This window comes from Agelaius tricolor, unplaced genomic scaffold (assembly GCF_023055355.1).
Source record: "Agelaius tricolor isolate 1412-34295 unplaced genomic scaffold, bAgeTri1.0.p SCAF_8, whole genome shotgun sequence".
Lineage (NCBI taxonomy): Eukaryota > Metazoa > Chordata > Aves > Passeriformes > Icteridae > Agelaius > Agelaius tricolor.
Window position 1 is genome coordinate 1,670,889 of NW_027269268.1, and position 18,191 is coordinate 1,689,079.

At 45.8% G+C, this 18,191-nt stretch overlaps 1 protein-coding gene across 8 annotated transcripts in view; it reads left to right on the forward strand.

The window, feature by feature from the left end:
* Positions 1 to 242: 242 nt before the first annotated feature.
* ANKRD17 (ankyrin repeat domain 17) overlaps positions 243 to 18,191 on the forward strand; it is a 68,683-nt gene continuing 50,734 nt past the window's right edge. For 7 of the 8 annotated variants that reach the window (XM_071431195.1, XM_071431197.1, XM_071431196.1 and 4 more), the window contains exon 1: positions 243 to 611. In XM_071431195.1, the coding sequence (XP_071287296.1) occupies positions 243 to 611 (369 nt within the window). Of the gene's footprint in view, positions 612 to 16,275; positions 16,378 to 18,191 lie in introns of those variants that run through there. The other variant, XM_071431199.1, reaches the window with a different exon arrangement.

Sequence of the window (18,191 nt, forward strand, 5' to 3'; positions counted from 1 at the left end):
CATTGCCGGGAGCGGGGCAGGGCCGTGAGGGGAGCGGGAGCGGGCGGCGTAAGGGGGGAGCGCGAGCGCGCGCCGCGTGAGGGGAGCGCGAGCGGCGCGAGCGGCAGCCGCCGGAAGTATCGCGAGAGTTGGCGCGGCGGCGGCGCCGGCGCTAGAGGTGACCGAGGCAGCGGCGGCCGCGGGCGCCTCCTCCTCTTTTTCCTCCTCCTCCTCCTTCTCCTCCTTTTCCTTCCTCTCCGGCCATGGAGAAGGCGGTCGGCGCGGCGGTAGCGGTGACGGCGGAGGAGGGAGGCGGTGAGGGCGGCGGCGGCGAGGCCGGCAGCGCCACAGCGGGGCCCGGTCCCCCGGAGGGGCCGAGCGGCCCCGCCGCGCCCCCGTCGCCGTGCGGGCCCGGGGCGGCCGGGCTGGTGCGGGTGTGCGACCTCCTGCTGAAGAAGAAGGCGGTGCCGGGCAAGGCGAAGCGCGGCGGGCGGGCGGCCCGGCCGGCCAGCAGCAGCGAGAGCGGCGGCGGCGGTAGCGAGAGCAGCAACAACGGCAGCGACGACGAGGAAGAGGAGGAGGAGGAGGAGGAAGACGAGGAGGAGGAGGAGGAGGAAGAGGAGGTCTCCGAGGTACGGCGCGGGGGAGGCCCCAGGGTTTTCCCCACTGATCCGCTTTCATAATTCCAGCTGGCTCCCGGCTCCCCCCGCCTTCAGCCCTGCGGCAGAGCCGGGAAGGGGCAGCACCTCGTGGCGGGGCACGGCCGATCCCGGCCTCCGGTCACCCCCGCCGCGGGGAGCGGCCCCGGGCCCCTCTCCTCGCCGGGATGCGGGGCCAGCACCCCTCGGTTTTCCCCAGGGCTCGGGGGCTCCCTGCGAGCCGCAGCCAGCGGCCGCCTTCGTCCCTGGTGTGGCTTTATCCCGAAGGGAAGGGCCCAGGGGCCGCCGCGGGTGCTGTGTGCCATGTGCTGTATCGCGGTGGTCGCGGGAGCCGAGAGAGGGAGAGCCGAGCGGTGGGAATGCTGCTAGCTGGCAGGGCCGGCATGAGGCTCCGGGGGCAGGCCCGAGCGCTGGCTGCGGGGCTGGGAAGGTGCTGGCGCGCCCAGCGGTGGGAATAGATCCTCTTGGAGAGCGTGAAAGCAGGTGAAGGTGCAGCTGAAGCAGGTGAAGGTGCAGCTAGGCGAGGGCTGCCAGAGAGCCCAGGGTGTTGAACTGTTAAATGGTGTTTTCTCCGAACCTGAAAGCCTCCCTGATTCCATGCAATGCAGAAACAGGAAGCATTAATAGTCGGTTTTGTCTGGTGTTGGGATTTTCAGGTAGGTATGGTTGGAAAAGGCCTGTAAGGCTAGGAGCCCCTTATTTGCATATGTAGTCACATAGGGTTGCTTTGTTGAATGGTGTTAATTCTGTAACCTCCCCAGCTGAGCATTCACTTCTGCTTTGGTTTTTTTTTAAGTAGTGGCCACAGAAAAGTTCTCTTGAAGTTTTTAGCTTTTCTTTGAACTTGGTCTCTAAGCGGTTTGGCTTTTGAGCGATATATCTACAGTTCTGTTAGAAATTGGGCAGGAAGGAAGGGTCTGATAGGTTCAAGGAAGGGCTGGGCTGGGATGGTGATAGCTTTTTCCACAGTTAAGCAGCACTCTGCATTTCATTCCTGCTGAAGTTGATACAAGAAGCATTTTATCCAGCTGTTTGAGATAAAATGCACGCAATGAGCATGTCTCAGAGTTGGTACTCTCCTTTCTGTGGTGTTGGTTTTCAGCAAAGTCAATATCATTGTGTAGGTAGAAGTTTTTATGATGTAAGACTTGTAGGATAACTGCTTTGCTGCTGAACTATGTTGTCCAGCAGTCCCATGGGTGCTTGGAGGGATAGACAGGCCTTTGGGATTTGCTGGTGTTGTGTGTTGAAGGGATGGAGGCCCTGCAGTGACTTCAGTGTATCGGTTGACAAGCCCCGAGATCAGAAACATTCAGCAGAATTTGTGTCAAGCCAGACCTGCTGGTGAAGCCTCAGGCAGGTTTTTATTTAGTGGTCCACAGCCATTCTTCCCAAGGGCTCCTTAGACTGGGAGCTTCCAGGTGGAATTGTGTGTGTGGCAGAGAAGGGCAGAGACAGCTGAAGAGTACAGGGAGTGGGTGAGGTGAGCCTTGGCCTGCTTGCTGTGCCTTCAGAGGCATCTGTTTCCCATTATTTGGGACCTCCAGAGAGGAGGAAATGGCAGTGATCATTAAATATCATGAGACAGCAGAATAGTTCACTTTTTTTTTCTTTGACAGAGTGACATGTGCCATAGGTACTGAGATAGGTAATTTGGGAAGGGAGTTTGGCCATCTGGAAGCTTCCCCAATGGTTTCATCTTATCCTGCGTGAGGGCTTTCCCAGGCTGGGTGGTCTGGGATTAAATATTAAGCAGGGCTAAGTGAGCAAGTGAATAATACTGAGAGCATGAAATTCAGGATTCACAACAAAATATATGCCACATGCTTCATTTATAATTGTTCTTGGTCACGCAGGTTGCTTGCAAAAATCTGTTCTAGTCTTTCTCCTAGTGACTTCAGGATGAAAGGATGCAGCTTGTAGAATGTGCACAGCTGAAGTCACAGTTTTTAGGAATGTGAACATGAGGATGGCCTGATTACTGGAGCAGAGCATCCAACTTGAACATCGTTCCTAGCAGTTCCTGGGAAGGAAAAGTGTTTTGTGTGTTCTCAGTGAGAGGGAGGTTTCCTTGTCTGAAAGGAACCTGATAGTTAGTTTTGGCTTTTAAAAGCTTTAAAAAAATCCCACTGTAGGAACAAAGGGCTTTTTAGTTGTTTGGGGGTTAAAATTTCATTTTATTTCGCATATTCTTGAGTTGCGCCCAGCTCTTCAGTTTGATTGTGGTCTTCTGACCACGGGCGGTGTGGAAGGCACATCAAGTGAAAAACAGAAATAAGTGCAAGTTGCTGGTTTTGCTGTGAACGGAAACTACTGTGGGAATGCTGCAGAAGCTGGTGTTCCCTCCCAACCGTTCCCTTCATTATCTCTGTAAACTTAAGATAGTTTGTCTTAGGCTATTTTTTGCCCTTCCCATGCTTAATACATTAAGACTTCTCTAATCTCCAAAGCAAAGTGCTTCTAGATTGGACTGCTAATGAGCCTGCTTCTAAAAATCAGGAGTACTGTAGCAACAAGTCCAAGGGGTTCTGAAGGGAAACCTGGTGCATCCTGAGTAGTCACAGAAACCCCAGGAGCAGAAAGACATTGTTCAGCTCAGTTGTTGCTGAGCTGACAGAATGGAATCAGGAGTTAAAATCAGCTGTTTTCATCTCCACGTCTGAACTCCATCAGATCTCAGTGTGGCAACACAGGCACTGTGGAGAGCTTTGGGAGAAGTTTAATGGGAATTTCATACTAACAGCCTTATGAGTTCGTGGCAACCTCCAATGTTGGCCTTTCAAATTGCAGAAAATTGCTGCAAAACCCCAAGATTTTAGGTAGTGGGGTCCAGTGTTGTCTGTAAAAGGTAAATTGCCTTTTCCCTAAAAAGCAGTTGTTAAAAAATGGGAACTTTTCTGGGTATACAGGAAGAGGAATCTTGAGGTATGACAAGAATGACAGTAGGAGTTACACAGCAGGGGAGGTCAGCTTGTGGGTTCCTTCCAAGTGTTCTTGTATGCGCAAATTTTGTTCAACACTTCCATTCATAGTGAAATCGTGTAAAAAATGAGCAGGTCCTCGTGGTAAGGTGCTGCTTAGAAACTGAGTGTCCAGAGCATTAGGGCTTCTCTTATTTAACACTGAAAGGTTTAGTTGTGTAATAAAAATTGTTTACAAGCTTATTTCAAGTCTGTGAACTTGGAGGATGTTTGCTGCTGGCAGTGGAATTTATAATTGCCCTTTATATCCATTTTAGGACTTTGTGAGTTACATCTTGCCCATGAACCTTGTGGTGATCCAAGGTGTAGATCCACCTTGGATTTGTGTGTATTTAAGGCAAAGTTAATCTGAAATCTTGGGCATCCTGGTGTGGTTTCGAGAGCATCACAGGTACATGGTTGTAATATTTAAATTGGAAAACACTTGAAGAGCTTAAGTGTTCAAATTAGCTTATTTGAAGCACAGAATTTATTTTAGCAATCTGTTTCCTTTTTTTTAACCCTGACAGTCTTCATCAGAGTCCTGGAGTAAGGCCTTTGGATTCTGCAGGGCCACCATGCCTGGCTTGACCCCTGTGTGCTGTGTTCCCTTCACTGCCATTGCTCTCATGTGCTTGGGTCCTCACAAATGTGACTGAGCTTGCAGCTGATGGGCCCTGTCCTTGTGAGTGTGTGACATCCTGACCTCCACTTCAGTCTCACATTCTGCTGCAGTGTTTATCTTGTAATTATTTTTTTCCCTGTCTGTTTCAGCTGTCTTTTGCCTGTACCACTTAGTTCCTTCCACTCAAAAGAGGAAATAAGAGAGAAATACTGTAGGATGGTTCTCAAAAATCTGTGGAATCTCAGGGCTTATCCCAGGGCTGTTGGTAGGGGAATCCTGCAACCAGGTTTCACAGTAGTGAGACCGGCTGTAGATGACCCCAGGAAGCATTAGTCAAAACTGCTTAACATCCCTTCCTTACTGTTCCTGGACTAGCTTCTAGCAAAATCAGGTTGGTTAGACCTGATGCTTTTTATTTTTTTTTTAATTGTTAAATATTACTCTATTTTTATGTGCTTTATTTAATTCAAGTAGTCAGTGAATATCTGGGTTGAAAAAGAACCCCCCAGCAGAGAGTGACCACTGCAGAAGGTGGAGTTCAATATTGGTGGCACCATGTGAATTTGTTTACTTCCTTAGATATTTCTTCAGGAAATGTCTGTATAAACACAATTCCCATGTGCAGGCTGGAGCCAAACACCTCACATTTTAAGCCAATAATTCAGTTCTGTAAAGAGAATGGTTTCTCTGGAAGGGGTTTAGCTTAGGAAATTTAGATGAATTTCCTCATCTGTCTAGGTTGAAGGCAAATGGGATTACATGTGTTTGTTTTTTCCCCTCTATATGTGTTTTAAAACCAAAACTGTTGGTGTTTATTTATGATATAGCTGATTTGCAATTTGGTTTAGGAATTGAAAAATCAATGCTGCAGATCCAGGATAAGTAAGAAGCCTTTGTTTGGAGGCTAAGGGGACAAGCCCTTCTAACTTGGTGTAAAATAAAAATTGCCTAAATTTGCTGTTAGTGTCTTTGGGCCATCTGAGCAGAATCCATGGCTGCCTGGAGAGACATTGTGTGTTTTTTTCTGAAATGCTGTGCTTTTGGTTCTTGATGGTGTGACTTTGTAGGTGACTCAAGTGAGATGACATCTTGAAGATGTCCTGTGTCTGTAGAGCTCCTGCACCTGTGTGGGACTTCCTTTGTCTTGTCCATAACCTTGGGTCTGTTGAGTAAGAAAGCTTTTGGTGAGGAAGGGCCAATGCTGGTAGATGGTTTGGGTAAGCTCATTGAGCTAACCTATGTACTTAGGGAAAAGGTCTTCCTTAATGTGAAGTTGGCAGTGAATATCAGTGTGTCTTGGTGTTAGTGTGGGAATTCTGGTGACCTCCATCCAGGCATTGTGCAGAGTCCACAGGAATTCTGGAGGAAAAAAACCCATTGTTGGCCAATGAAGGGCAGCATTTCCTCTGTGTTTGCACTGGCAGTGCTTTGTGTTAGTGGGTACTGGGAGAGGTTATCTCAGCATTCCAGATGTTTTTCAGCTGGGTTATCCCCCTTAGGCTGTCCTAAGCTCATGACTGTGCAGAGAGCTGAAGCCACATGGAGGTATTACTTAACTGTTGTGTCACCTTGTTTTCACATGAGGTAATAGTCGTACACCAGGCTAAAAATCAGCCACAAAGCCAAGCATACATCCTTTAATACATCCTTGTTTGTGCTTGCAGTATTTTCTTTTGGGCTGCATGTTGTCATTAGGGTGATTCTGTTGGTGTTACCCAAAGCAGTTTTTGAGAAATTCAAATTACTGGTGTTTGATGTACAGGAGTCATTCCTCTTATGTATTTTACCTGCATCCTCAAATTCCTGGAGCATAATGGTATATTTTAGGAAATGAGCTGAAATAAACCTTGATTTTATGTTTTTCCCTGCCCTACCCCAATATCTTACGTGGTATTAATCATCAAGAGTGGATAATGTGTCCAAATAAGCAGCTGCTCACAGCTAGAAAGATGTTGGAACATTAAGAAACATGATGAAATATTGCTATTTAGAATATCACTTTGGGGTTTTGACTTCCATTCTCCTCGAGTTTAACCTGAAACAATCAGAAAGTGTCTAGGTTCTTTATTTTTTAGGTTAAAACTGAAGAGATTTTGCACTCAGTAATCCAAACTGCTGCTGAGGGGGCTGCCTCATATTTGGTCTAGGGTTTGCTTTGCCTTGTGCTGATGTACAGGGAATGGTTCTTTCAGAGTCTGTACATCTGTCCAGCTGTGCAAGAGCAGTTTTGGGGACTGAAATCCCAGCAGAATCCCAGGGGAATATCTGAACCCCCCCTCTCGGGCAGGGAATGATTCAGAGATAAGAGGAGGAAGGTCGCTCTTATCCTCCCAGCTGTACCTCCCAGTCCTTCCCACACACAAGGAAAAAACCAAACACTTGAAGGAGAGGCTGGAGCTCCCCTGTGCATCTGTGTCTGGCAGGTGACTCACATGTTTTCCTGTCCTGGAGCTTTCCCATCTCCAGACTTCAGGTATTCTTGCCTTTTGTTCAGTCTTGTCCTGAAATGCTTTGCCAGTGGAATTTTCCTCTTGATGCTGTTCTGCAGGTGTGATTTGTTCTCCTCCACAGAATGGGGAACAATGCTTTAATGAAGTTGAAATGTTCAAATCATGATGTGACTTTAGATTTTTTCCTCAAGTGCCTGGTGCTGTTCAGCCCCTGCACCAGCGTGGGTATCAATCCCACTGAAGTTGGGGGAGTTGGGCTTGGAGGAAGGCAAAAAAAAAAGGCATTCAGTGCTCCTCCCAGCCACTTGGGAAATGATGTCGTTGAAAAGAAAAACCTCAGTAAGAGAAAAAACACATTTCCAGTTGATCAGTTCCTGGATCCAGTTTGTGAGGCACAGGAGTTTGTGCTGACACAGCGAAGAGCAGGAGCTCAGGCAGGGAGGAGGGTGAGAGGGTGAGCACTGCCTCTTTTGGTGGAATAATTCATTGAAATCCCTGTCATGGAAAACATTTGCATTGTTTCTGAGGACTCCAGTTGGTAAGGATGGTACAGATCAGTGGGAATTTTTATCTTCAAGGGCAAATTAGTCTTCTTGATGCTTTCTCTGGATCTTCTATTTAGAAGTGACTGGAACAGATAAATCACACAGATTTTTTTTTTTTTTTTGGTGTGTGTAGCTTAAAAACTTAGAGCTTCTTCAGATAAAATCAGCACTGACTTTTCTCTTCAAGTTCTTGAAAGCAGCATATTAAGGATAGGGAGAAAGAGAGGAATTAAGCAGGATTTTATTAAAATATTGCAGCCTTTTGGTTTATCACCATCACTTTTGTGTCACTTAGTGCACTGCAGCAAAGGAGTCACTTTGGAGACTGACTAAAAAAGTCACAATTATGATCATAATCACAACACAAAAAACCAAACTGGCTTAAAGAAAAAAGCACTTTGAATGTTACAGTCTGCTCCAGGGATGAACATATGCCTTCTGTCCATCTCTGTCACTAGCAGAAGTGAAAGCTGGCATAACAGCGTGCTGGTATTTTTGTGGAGAATCAGCTTGATCAAAGAACTCCTCGAGGATAAATATAGTGGGCAACTTTCTGTGCTGAACTTCAGAAAAGGCCTTTTCTGGAGCTTGCATGAGGGAGGAAATGTTACAGTTCCGTGTGAAATCACTCTCTAAATGCACTCGTGTCTTCAAGGTTAGAAAATTTACTAGTGTCTTTAGGTTGGGGTGGGTTTAGAAACATGCTGGTACCTGCACCACAGCTGGGTTCTGCAGAAATCCTTGGGTTAGAGAAAGGCCCAGTGTGATGGGTTGGCTTTGGAGCTTCCCTCTGCCCTCTGGAGCTGAGCACTGCTGGCACAGCTGTGCCAGGGGCCTTGTCTGTTATCAAAGCTGATATGGATGCTGATTCCTCCTGTGCTTTGGAGCTGTTGTGGCCCAGCACTGTGTTCAATTACATCAGAGTATGGCCAAAACCTCAGTTAGACCTAGAAAAATATAATAATAATAATAATAATAATAATAATAATAATAATAATAATAATAATAATAATAATAATAATTTACTGGTTTAATAATAAAGTGGGTGAAGAAGTGACACCCAATAAGCACTTGCTTGAGCGAATTAGATTTGAAGTAAAGTTACCAGTAGAACTCAAAGAACTTTATTTTTTTTTTTAAATTATATTAAAGAAATTGCCAAAGTGTTCTCAAGAAAGGCAGATGTCCTCGATGGTGGCTTTCATTTTAATCCAGAATTGGCTGTTAGAGAGCACGCAGCCTTTCCAAAAACCATTGGAATACCTGTTAATAGAAATAACTCAAGCAATTGGTTTTATAACAAAACTATTGTCCAGAAGATACTTAGCTTTTTAAAAAAACTTTTTGTCAACTTCCCCAGCATTTATTAAACTTGGTCATAGTAAAATAATTCTGTCAGGCTCTGTGTGTATGATGTAATTTAAATGTGGTAGAGAGGAAGAAGTTCTTCTGTGGGAGGGGGGTGTTGGGTTGACAGGGGACCTCAGCTTGCCTGCTAGGGCAGTGAGGGGTTTGAGGAGTGTTTAAGGTTTTTTTGGTTTGGATTCTGATATTAGCCCAAGACTTTAGGGTTAGTCTTGGGCTAAAATCAGGCTCTTACTGTGAGCACATCTTGAATTGAGGGCAGGTGTTTGCCATTAAAAGTTTTATCTTCTCGTAATGTGAGATAAACTGAATGTGTGATTTTATTTCTGGAGGCCCAGCAAAGAGGAGGTGGGGAACAGGAGGTCCTGAGCTCCAGAGTTCAGCTAGAAGTGTTTCTGTCTGGCAGCTGGTCCAACTACACTGGTAATAAATGCTGGGAGTTGTGCTGTGTGGTCCCCAGTCTGTGCTGATCTTCCAGGTAACCTCAGATGTAAAACAACCATATTAAACAAAAACAGAGATCACATTAGTATCTCATTTTTTATTCAGCTTATGTGGTTTTCCTTCTTCAGCCTAATCCAGCTTGTTCTGTTAAACTCCAGGCTTGATATTGCTGTCAGTGAATGGAGTCAGTTTTCCAGCCATTTTAGTCTGTGAATTTGAAGATGCCAGCTGAGTAACTCTGATTATTGATAGTTTTGTAAAAGAAAGAAACCTCAAGTACATTGTTATGGTTCCTGCTTTTGGAATAGGTTTCAAAATCTGGTATTAACCCAGTCCAAGTTCATGATGAGCAGCCTGGATGTAGAACTGTTGAAACAACCATCCAGTTCACAGCCAGGAAAAGGAAGACAGGGACATCCTGATCCTGCAGGTCCTGGATTGGAATTTGATGTGAGAATACTTGATATAATATTCACTCAGTTAGAATTTATGTATGGAAGTAAATGCTAGATGAGGTCACTTAAAAAGGAGTAGGAGACTTGGTCCCAAATAGTGGCTTTTCCTGGTTTAAGATTTCCTTATTCTTGGCAGGGAACGTGTCTGCACTTGAAAACTTTTTAAGAACTTGCACTCAAATTTTCATGTTCTCATGTGGAGATACCTTGGATTAGTACCTGCCTTAGGATTTGAGAGGTGTTAGTACGAATCTTGTTGGACTGTACATGCTGCTTGGTTACACACAGCTTCTCTGTCACCAGTATTTCACATGTGGAATGAGAAAGGAATAGAAGTTCATTTGTTTGAGGAAGGATTTTCCATGTCCCAAGTTGTGTTTTCTGAACATGTCGCTCATTTCACTTGTGTTTTCCCAAAACCAGGGTTCTTGAGTGTGTTCATAGTCCTTGGCCTGAGGACTTGGAGCATTGTATTACCCAGTGAAAACTTACTGGCTTTACTCTATGGATAACTTCAAGGAAGATCTCTAATAGGAAGACACGAGAGTGTCCACGAGTAATCTTGCATTTCTGCCAAAAAACCCTTTCAAAATGCTCGTGTGACTTTTGTCTCCCTTTTTCAGGTCTTATCGGGTGCATTTGGATTTGCGCTGGGCAGTTCCTCTATAGCAAAATCATAGGAGCTATCTTGTTGTGGTTGTTTTTTCAGTGATGTTGTAGTTCAGTTCATCTTCAGGGCAGTGCTGTGGATGAGTAAAGGTACTTTCTTTGCTCCTTTTTTCATGCTTAGGTTTGCCTTAGGGAGTTGGAATCCAGAAGAACGGGGCTGATGTAAGCACTGACCAGGGTGGAAGGCTCCTGGCTGATGAGCAGGGTTTGTCTCTCTCTTTGTCAGGGTGCTGCTTGCTTGCTGGGCTGTGAAACTCTGCCCAGGTGTCAGATGCATTTAGGCAGAGATAAATAAGGACTTAATTCAGAAATGTTTTTATATTGTGCCTCTGGCTCCTGGCTCAAGATGGATGGTGTAACAATAAGAGGCTGCTGATAAAGTGGGGATGATGAGCTCACAACTCTTGACCAGTGTTGCAGTCTGCCTCCAGGCAGAGCTTGCTTTTGGCATTCCCTGTCTTCAGATTCCTGGGAAAAGTGCTATGAACTGAGTGCTTTTTGGCCGAGCTTGTATGGTCCAGTAGTGAATCTTTGTATTTCTATTAACTTCCTGGTGTGATGGTGCTAACTCTTAACTCAGTTGTGGAATTAATCACCTTTTTTATTGACCCTTGAATGAGAAATCCTCTATGAAATGGTAATGCAGCTGGAATGCTGAAATTCCTAATAGCCCAGCTGTAACTGGGAGGAGGGCTCCACCTCTTTGAGGAGGCTTCTCTGGGCATGCAGTCCTTCTATCCCCTGATCCCATCCTGACAGTTCATGCAAGTTGCCAAGTCAGCTTCCCCAGCACAGTGCTTCTGTTCAGGGAGAGCAGATTGGAGGAGGACTTTATGCAGGGAATTGTGGAAGTTACTCGATCAGACAGGTCATAACCATCCTAGTCTCTCAACTCAGACTTGAAACCTTTTCTGTGTATGCAATCTTTTAAATGGGCATAAAAACCTCTGGATGTGCTAATTGTGGTGCTTTCAAAGGTAGCTATGTCAGATACCTTTTCCAGATTCTAGTTTCCTGGAGCTGTCAAAAACCTAGATCTCATGGATAGCATAAGAAAAATAATTCCATCCTTTGCAGCTTTGTCCCTTGACCCAAAGGAGTAGCACTAACTGAATAACAAACTCTGAATGTGTCAGAAGGGTCTGGAATGCTGCCCTAGGCCAAGGGAAGAATAGGCTGGAGAGAAATGAAAGATGTGTCTTGGCAGGAAAATGAGGTTTTGAGTGGGAAACCATCTTGGATGGTCAAAAAAAGTTGTTACATGTTTGTTAGAGAAGAAAAATATGTGGCTTGGTTATCAAAGTTTCCTTGTCTGTGGGAGATAACGGAGCTGAATCAAGGGGGGTGTGATAATGACAATGGGCAGCAAGGATCATCTTGTGACTGTAAAACTCGTGTGAAAGCTCCACTGCAGCTTTTGGCAGCAAAGTCTGAAATGCTCAGAGAGACATGGGACTATTAGGCTGAGGGAATAAAAAAAATCAGAATAAAAGTATGTCTTCAGTATTTATCAGGTTGAAGCCCATCATCCTTGCACATCCCCACCACAGTAATAAAAATGAAAGGAAGAAAGTAGGTTTCTTTTATTTGGAATTCACTAAAGCACCTGCCTGAAGGATGCTGGAAATTTAGCCAGGCTGACAACTGCAGAGCTGTGATTGCTGCAAGAATTGGAGTAAAAGAAACCAATATACAATGTGAAAAAAGGAAAAACAGATGGGAGTCATGACTTCAGGTGGTGCCTGAGGTTTGGGTTTGGGCTGACTTGTTTTTATGTAATCACCGAGGATCTAGAGTTGGATCAATCTCTCTGGAGGGAGAACCTGAAACAGTGGGTTTAAAAGTCATTTTGTTTTGTAGTGACATAGAACTAAGGGACCTTAAAAATTGCACCAAGTGGTGACTGATGCGAACAGCCCCAAAGCAGAGGTGATGCTTTTGGGGTATAGCAAGGTTTTTGTGTTTAGAACAGAAGAAGCAGAGAATAATGTTTTTAGTGTCTTGGTGGTTATACTGATATGATGGAGAGCTGCAAGTTATAGGCTGTATTTCCTAATGAAGGTGGATAAATCCTAGTGCATTTATCTAGAGCAGTGAGTACCCTTAGGGGTATCTGTGGGGGGAAACATTCAGTTGTGGCTTAGTTGTAAAGGTGTTTGAAAAATTGTTTTTATTGGGAGAGCAGCTATGAAGAACTGGGTTCAGTCCAGCAAAATGAATGTAGGTGGGATTATCAGCACTCTAAAAATGGAAGAATTGGGCCCAACACAAGTTTGAAGCAGCCTTTGAAAAATCTGTGTGGATATTCCTTGCACTGAGTATTGTTCTTGTATACCAACAGCTGCTCCTGTATCTTGTCATGGTTTTTTGTTTAATGTTAGAAGAGCAAACTTGGTCATTTGATGGTTTTAATGATGGAATTTTTCCCTTGATGAATTAACTGAGTCTTCTGATTTCAAGTGTATTTCTAATTAATGTGAAATGCCGTCTTGTGTGTGTATCTTGTTTGGATTTTTCGTTGTGATAGGAACCTCAGTTTTCAGGGTATTCCATGTGACAGTGGTGGGGGTTTTCTTCCTGGCACTGTAGCAGATAACCAGAATGTCACAAAATTTCAGCTGGAAACCCGCTCTGGTTTTTGATCTTAATTGTCTCGGGAGCTTTATGATTCTGTCTGACTGTGTACCTACTTCTGGAGAGGGAAATACTGGGGAATGCCTGCAGAAGGGTATAACTGATAATTGGTACTGTATTGAGGGCCTGTCTGCAACTCTGCTTTTTTTCTTCTCAGAATGATTTGGGTTTTTTAGTAATTAATGCACCTCGTGATCTTGCTGAGTAAGGTGTTAGCAGCTGCATGGGACAGGGTTTAAAGAGCTCAACCTTGACTCTGTGCTCTGAAAGCACACACAGAGAAGTGTGTTTATGTGCTTTGGGCCAGTTGGTGACCAGTACTGCTCGATCAGCTGGAACCAGATAACAATGTGCTTTTGTGATATGAGAGTGGGAATTGTCTGATCAATTGTTCAATGCTCACATTTCTGGGTGCCAGATCTGTCTGGGATCAATGGTTGAAATGCCTGTGCCTCAGGGTGACATGATGCCAGCTCAGAATTGCTGGTGGCTTGCGTGCTACCACAAGGTTGGGATGGAAGATCTTCCTAAAAACTGCCTGTGAGCTCTTGGGCATGCCCAGCTCTGCTCTGCATGAGCAGCAGGATTCTCTGGAGGGTTTTTTCTCCCCTTGCTCATTTCCACAGAGTTACCAGTGCTGTGTGGGGAGCACAGGGCAGAGCAAACCAGCCTTGGTTTATACCCATCCCTCGGAACACTCTGAGGATTCCCCTTGGCTTAACACGCTTCATGGGGCTGCAAACAGGGCTTTTGTTCACTGTTTTTAAATCTGTCTCCTCAAGCTGCACTTCAGATGTTTTATCTGCCACCTTCTGTGGGGAACAGGAGGGTTTGGTGTGTTTTAGGCTCACAGAGTGTATGGGAGGTGATGGATGGACACACCTCAGACAGCTACGTGGTTTTTGGGCTCCTCTTTATCAGGAGAATAGGCTGAGTTTTAGTAGTGGATGGTGACAGTGAGGACGCTGAGTGGATCATGCCCCTCAGCATAAGGCTAAATAAAGATTGTTAGCTTTCAAGGAGGAGCTGAGATGTTTTGAAGAGAATGTGTTTTATCTTTCCTAATCAATGCTTCAAGTAATTCCTAGAGCTGGACTTGAAGGTGAGGACAAAATGGGTTTGTGCTTACCTGTGCAGAATTGAAGATGTATTTCCTGACCTGTGTGTGAAACCCAAAATCACACAGTAGAAATAGAAAAATTAAATAGTAGAAATTAATCATAAGGGTCTAAATATTTTTTTGCTTTTTCCCTCGAATTTTTTTGGCTTGGTTTTTTTTTTTTTTTTTTGTCCTTTATTTTTCAGGAACAGAAGCATGTGTTAAGCCTTTATTTTACACCACTATGAGATCTTCAGTAAAACATCAAGAGCTGGGGATGGGCTTTTTAGAATTTGGTATTCCATACTGTAAATATTTTTGAAGTATGAAAGAAAGTCTGAGATCTCATTTTGCAAGCAACTGCATCTTTCTAAGCCAGCACCAGAGAGCTGCAGATTCAGGTGGGCCAGGGGAGAGGAGGAAGGATTGGGTATTGAGGTTCTGAGTGTGAAATTTGGAATGTTTTGTTTGCTGCCCTCGAACAAATGTTGAGGGTGACTTGCTTTCAGTGCCAGGAAGGTTTTTCACACAGCCCACATGTAGAGTCCTCCCATCTCTCATGGTGTAAGGGAAGCTCTGAATTGTTCTTTGAGTTAGGGTTTGTAACTGAAGTGATGGTGTTGCAGGCAGGGCTCTGCAGTTTCCCCAGCAGAAGGGGGGGAAATGGTTCAGCTCTGAAGGTGATGGTGTTCCTTCTTCTCCTGAAAATCTGGTGCTTAATTTCTGGATCTGGGGGAGCCCATGCTGTGCAGTTTGCCCTGTGTGGAGCAGACAGCTTCTTTTGTTCCTGTGTAATGCTGCCTTTGCATTTGAAAATGTTTTCTGTGGTGTCATGTGTGAAGTGTCTCTAGCTCCGTGCTAAGTGTGTGCTTTAAGCTTCTTTTTTTTTTTTTTTTTTTTTTTTTTTTTTTTTTGGTGTGATATAAGGTATCTGTTAATTCTTTCTGAGGCTCAGAAGACTGAATAACTTGTCTTTAGAGACATGAGTGTTATGTGGGAGGTGGTGGCTGGTTTTTTCCTTTTTTTTATATATATACAAAGAAATCCTTCAAGCTGTCAGGGACAGCTTTGTACTTGGGCTAATGTTTGTGCATTATTGCTGGATTTCATGTACATTGGAACAGTTGCAAGGGGCTGCTGGGGATGTTGGAAATGCCACCCTAAAAGCATGACTCCAGAGGAACAGCGGAATATTGTTCTGTGAGTCTTCCTTGAATTGGTTCTGAGTAAAACTGTAGAATCTGGGCTGTTCTCTGAAGTGGAAAATGAGTGGAAAAAGAGTGGAAAAATGGACAGCCTGGGCAGGTGTTGAGTTTGCGTGAAATGAGGGCCTTTGTAATAAGCAAGTAGGATGTAATTCCCATTTTTGGTGGTTAAATAACATTTTGAAATGGAAGAATGCAGCTATGCCTAAAATTTATAATGATCAAGTGGAATTTCTCTTTGTGATGTTACTAGCCAGTCTGGCCAGCTTTTTAAATCCAGGTGAGAATATTCTTGCTGTTAGGCAAGTGTTTTTAGCAATTAGTATTTTTTGGGAAAAGATAGTTTAACTGAGTGATTACTATGAGCGTTTCTTCAAGTAAAAATGGGAATTTAATTCTTTTGGCCGTTGGACTCCTTTGTGCTCTGCTGAAATGACATCATGAGAGAGGAGATTTTTGGGGGGTTGACAAGATTATTATGCTGGATGTTTTGAACTGGAAAATTAGTTATTTTGAGAGCTGCAGATATGATTGCTCAGTGATTTTGACCTGCAGCGTACAGAATTGGTCTCACTGTCATCTAGGGTTGTGGAATATGTAAGATATTATCTTTTGGCCTATTTCATGGTTTGGGTTAGGCAGAGACCTGTGTAGGTAAGAAATAGGTGCTCATCCGGGTGGGTAGATGATGATGTTTCTCAAAGCTGCATTGTGGAAGAGGTGCTAACCTTGCTCCGTGCGGTCAGCACCTTTTTCTCCCGGTGTCACAGCCAGTTTCTGGAATTGCTGCCAGCCGGGAGCTGGCCGGAGGAGGGAGGGATGCGTGCAGCTGATGGAGCAGCACTGGAAGAGCTCCGGGAGGGTCTGGTCTAATGGGAAGCCAGTTCACAGCACAGAAACAAATGTGGCATGGCACGGATCTGCCTAACCTAAGGGCTGAGGTTTCTGCGAGTTCGCGGCGGGGAAGGAGGTGAAATGATCCACGGGACATATAAAAATGAGCTGGTTCTGCTCGGTTTTTTTCCGTTCAATTGCTCGGTGTGTCCGTCCCCGCGGCGCGGGCGTTGGGGAGCGGCGCGCAGCCCCCCCCCCCCCCCCCCCCCCCCCCCCCGCACGCGGTGGTAGGCGCCGGGCGCGCACGGGGTGGAACGGTCCATTTCCTGTTCCCGTGCCGCCGGCGGGGGGGGCCCGGCCGTGAGGGAGGGGGCGGCGGGGCATGGCGGCGGCGCGGTGAGGCGGGGCGCGGGCGGCCGCGATGGAGGCGTACGTGCTGGAGGACATCCTGGAGGTACGGCCGGGCCGCGAACAAAGGGGGCCCGGGGATGGCGGGGGGCCGCGGGGCCGGCACCCCGGGCCCGGCCGTTGGGGCTGCGGCGCTCGGTGGGGCCCGGGCGGACGGGGCCGGGCACCGGCGCTGCCCCCCCGGCGGGAGGGTGCGGGACGCGCAGCCCCGGCGGTGACATTGCGGTCACATTAGCGGGGATTTCAGCCACTGCCTGCCATAACTCTCTCTCTCTTTTAATCTTTGTTGCCAGTGTTTCCGTTCCATAGAATTGTGGAATCACAGAATAGCTTGGGTTGGAAGGGACCCTGAGGATCATCCCATTCCAGCCCTGTGCCGTGGGCAGGGACGCCTCCCACTATCCCAGGCTGCTCCAGGCCCTGTCCGGCCTGGCCTTGGGCACTTCCAGGGATCCAGGGGCAGCCACCGCTTCTCTGGGCAGCCTGTGCCAGGGCCTCAGCACCCTCACAGGGAAGGATTTCTTCCAGATACCTAAATCTACTCTCAGTCAATTCAAAGCCATTCCCCCTTGTGCTGTCACTGCACGCTCTTCTAAGTAGTGTCTCCTCCTTTTTCCTGCAAGTTCCCTTCAGGTGCTGGAAGGCCACAATTGGGTCACCCTGAAGCCTTTTTCTTCCAAGCTGAACAATCCCAATTCTCTCAGCCTTTCTTCATAGCAAAGGGGCTCCATCCCTGTGATCACCTTGGTGGCCTCCTCTGGAGTCTCTCCAGCAGCTCCATGTCCTTCCTGTGCTGAGGACCCCAGAGCTGGAGGCAGGACTCAAGGTGGGGTCTCAGCAGAGCAGAGAGGCATGTTTCGTGCAGCATATAATTCCTCTTACTGCATTTCCAGTTGTCTAAATGTAGTCTGTTCTTGCTTCCTCTACAGAAGTAGATCTCCCTCTGCAGCAGTAATTTATTATGAAATAAATGGCATAATCTCTTCCTGTGAGGGTAGGCTGGAAGTAACCTTTCAGCCAAATGGAGGGACCAGCCCAGAAGTCATAGAGTGAAGCAGGTCTGTATTACAGGTTATATTTGCTGTAATAGTTCAAGGAAATGTTCCCTGGCCCAGGTTGCCCAGAGAAGCTGTGGCTGCCCCTGGATCCCTGTAAGTGTGCAAGGCTGGGTTGAACAGGGCCTGGAGCAACCTGGGATAGTGGAAGGTGTCCCTGCCCATGGCAGGGGCTGGAGCGAGATGATATTCCAAACCATTTTATGAAATACCTTTTTCTTGTTCCTGTGGTTTTTCAGGTTTTGCAAGCAAAAACATTGCCAGATGACTTGTCAGAATATTTGCATGCGTTCTTTATTGTAAACGAGAAGCCACAACCTTATTAGCTGCTGTCAGAATTCTGACAAAATAGTGCTTCCACCAGTGCTTCTCCTGTAGGTTTTTTCCTGTAGCAGCCACACTTAGGTTACCCTAAAATTTTTTATCAATAGGAATACTGCTGTTAACTTCGGTGTGGACTTTGGAACTCTTAAACATAATTACATCCAGAATATTAACTCAGCTGTTCACTTTGTGCTGAATAAACTGGCACAGGTGTATGAGCAAGACATTTTCACCAATATCTGTGTGTGTGGCTGGGTTTGTGTGGGGAGGTAGGAAGAACAATTGTGAACTGGGCTTTGTGCCATCAAATAAATATTTCAGTACTTCACTTGCCTCATTGCATACTGAAAGCTTTTCCTTTTTTTTTGTTCTTTATTTTAACCACAGTTGCCATATGCAACTTCATAGTATGTCAAATTAATAAGGTATCTGGTGCTTATCAATAGTCCAGTTTGGAAGGGCAGTTGGGGAGTTAATTTTG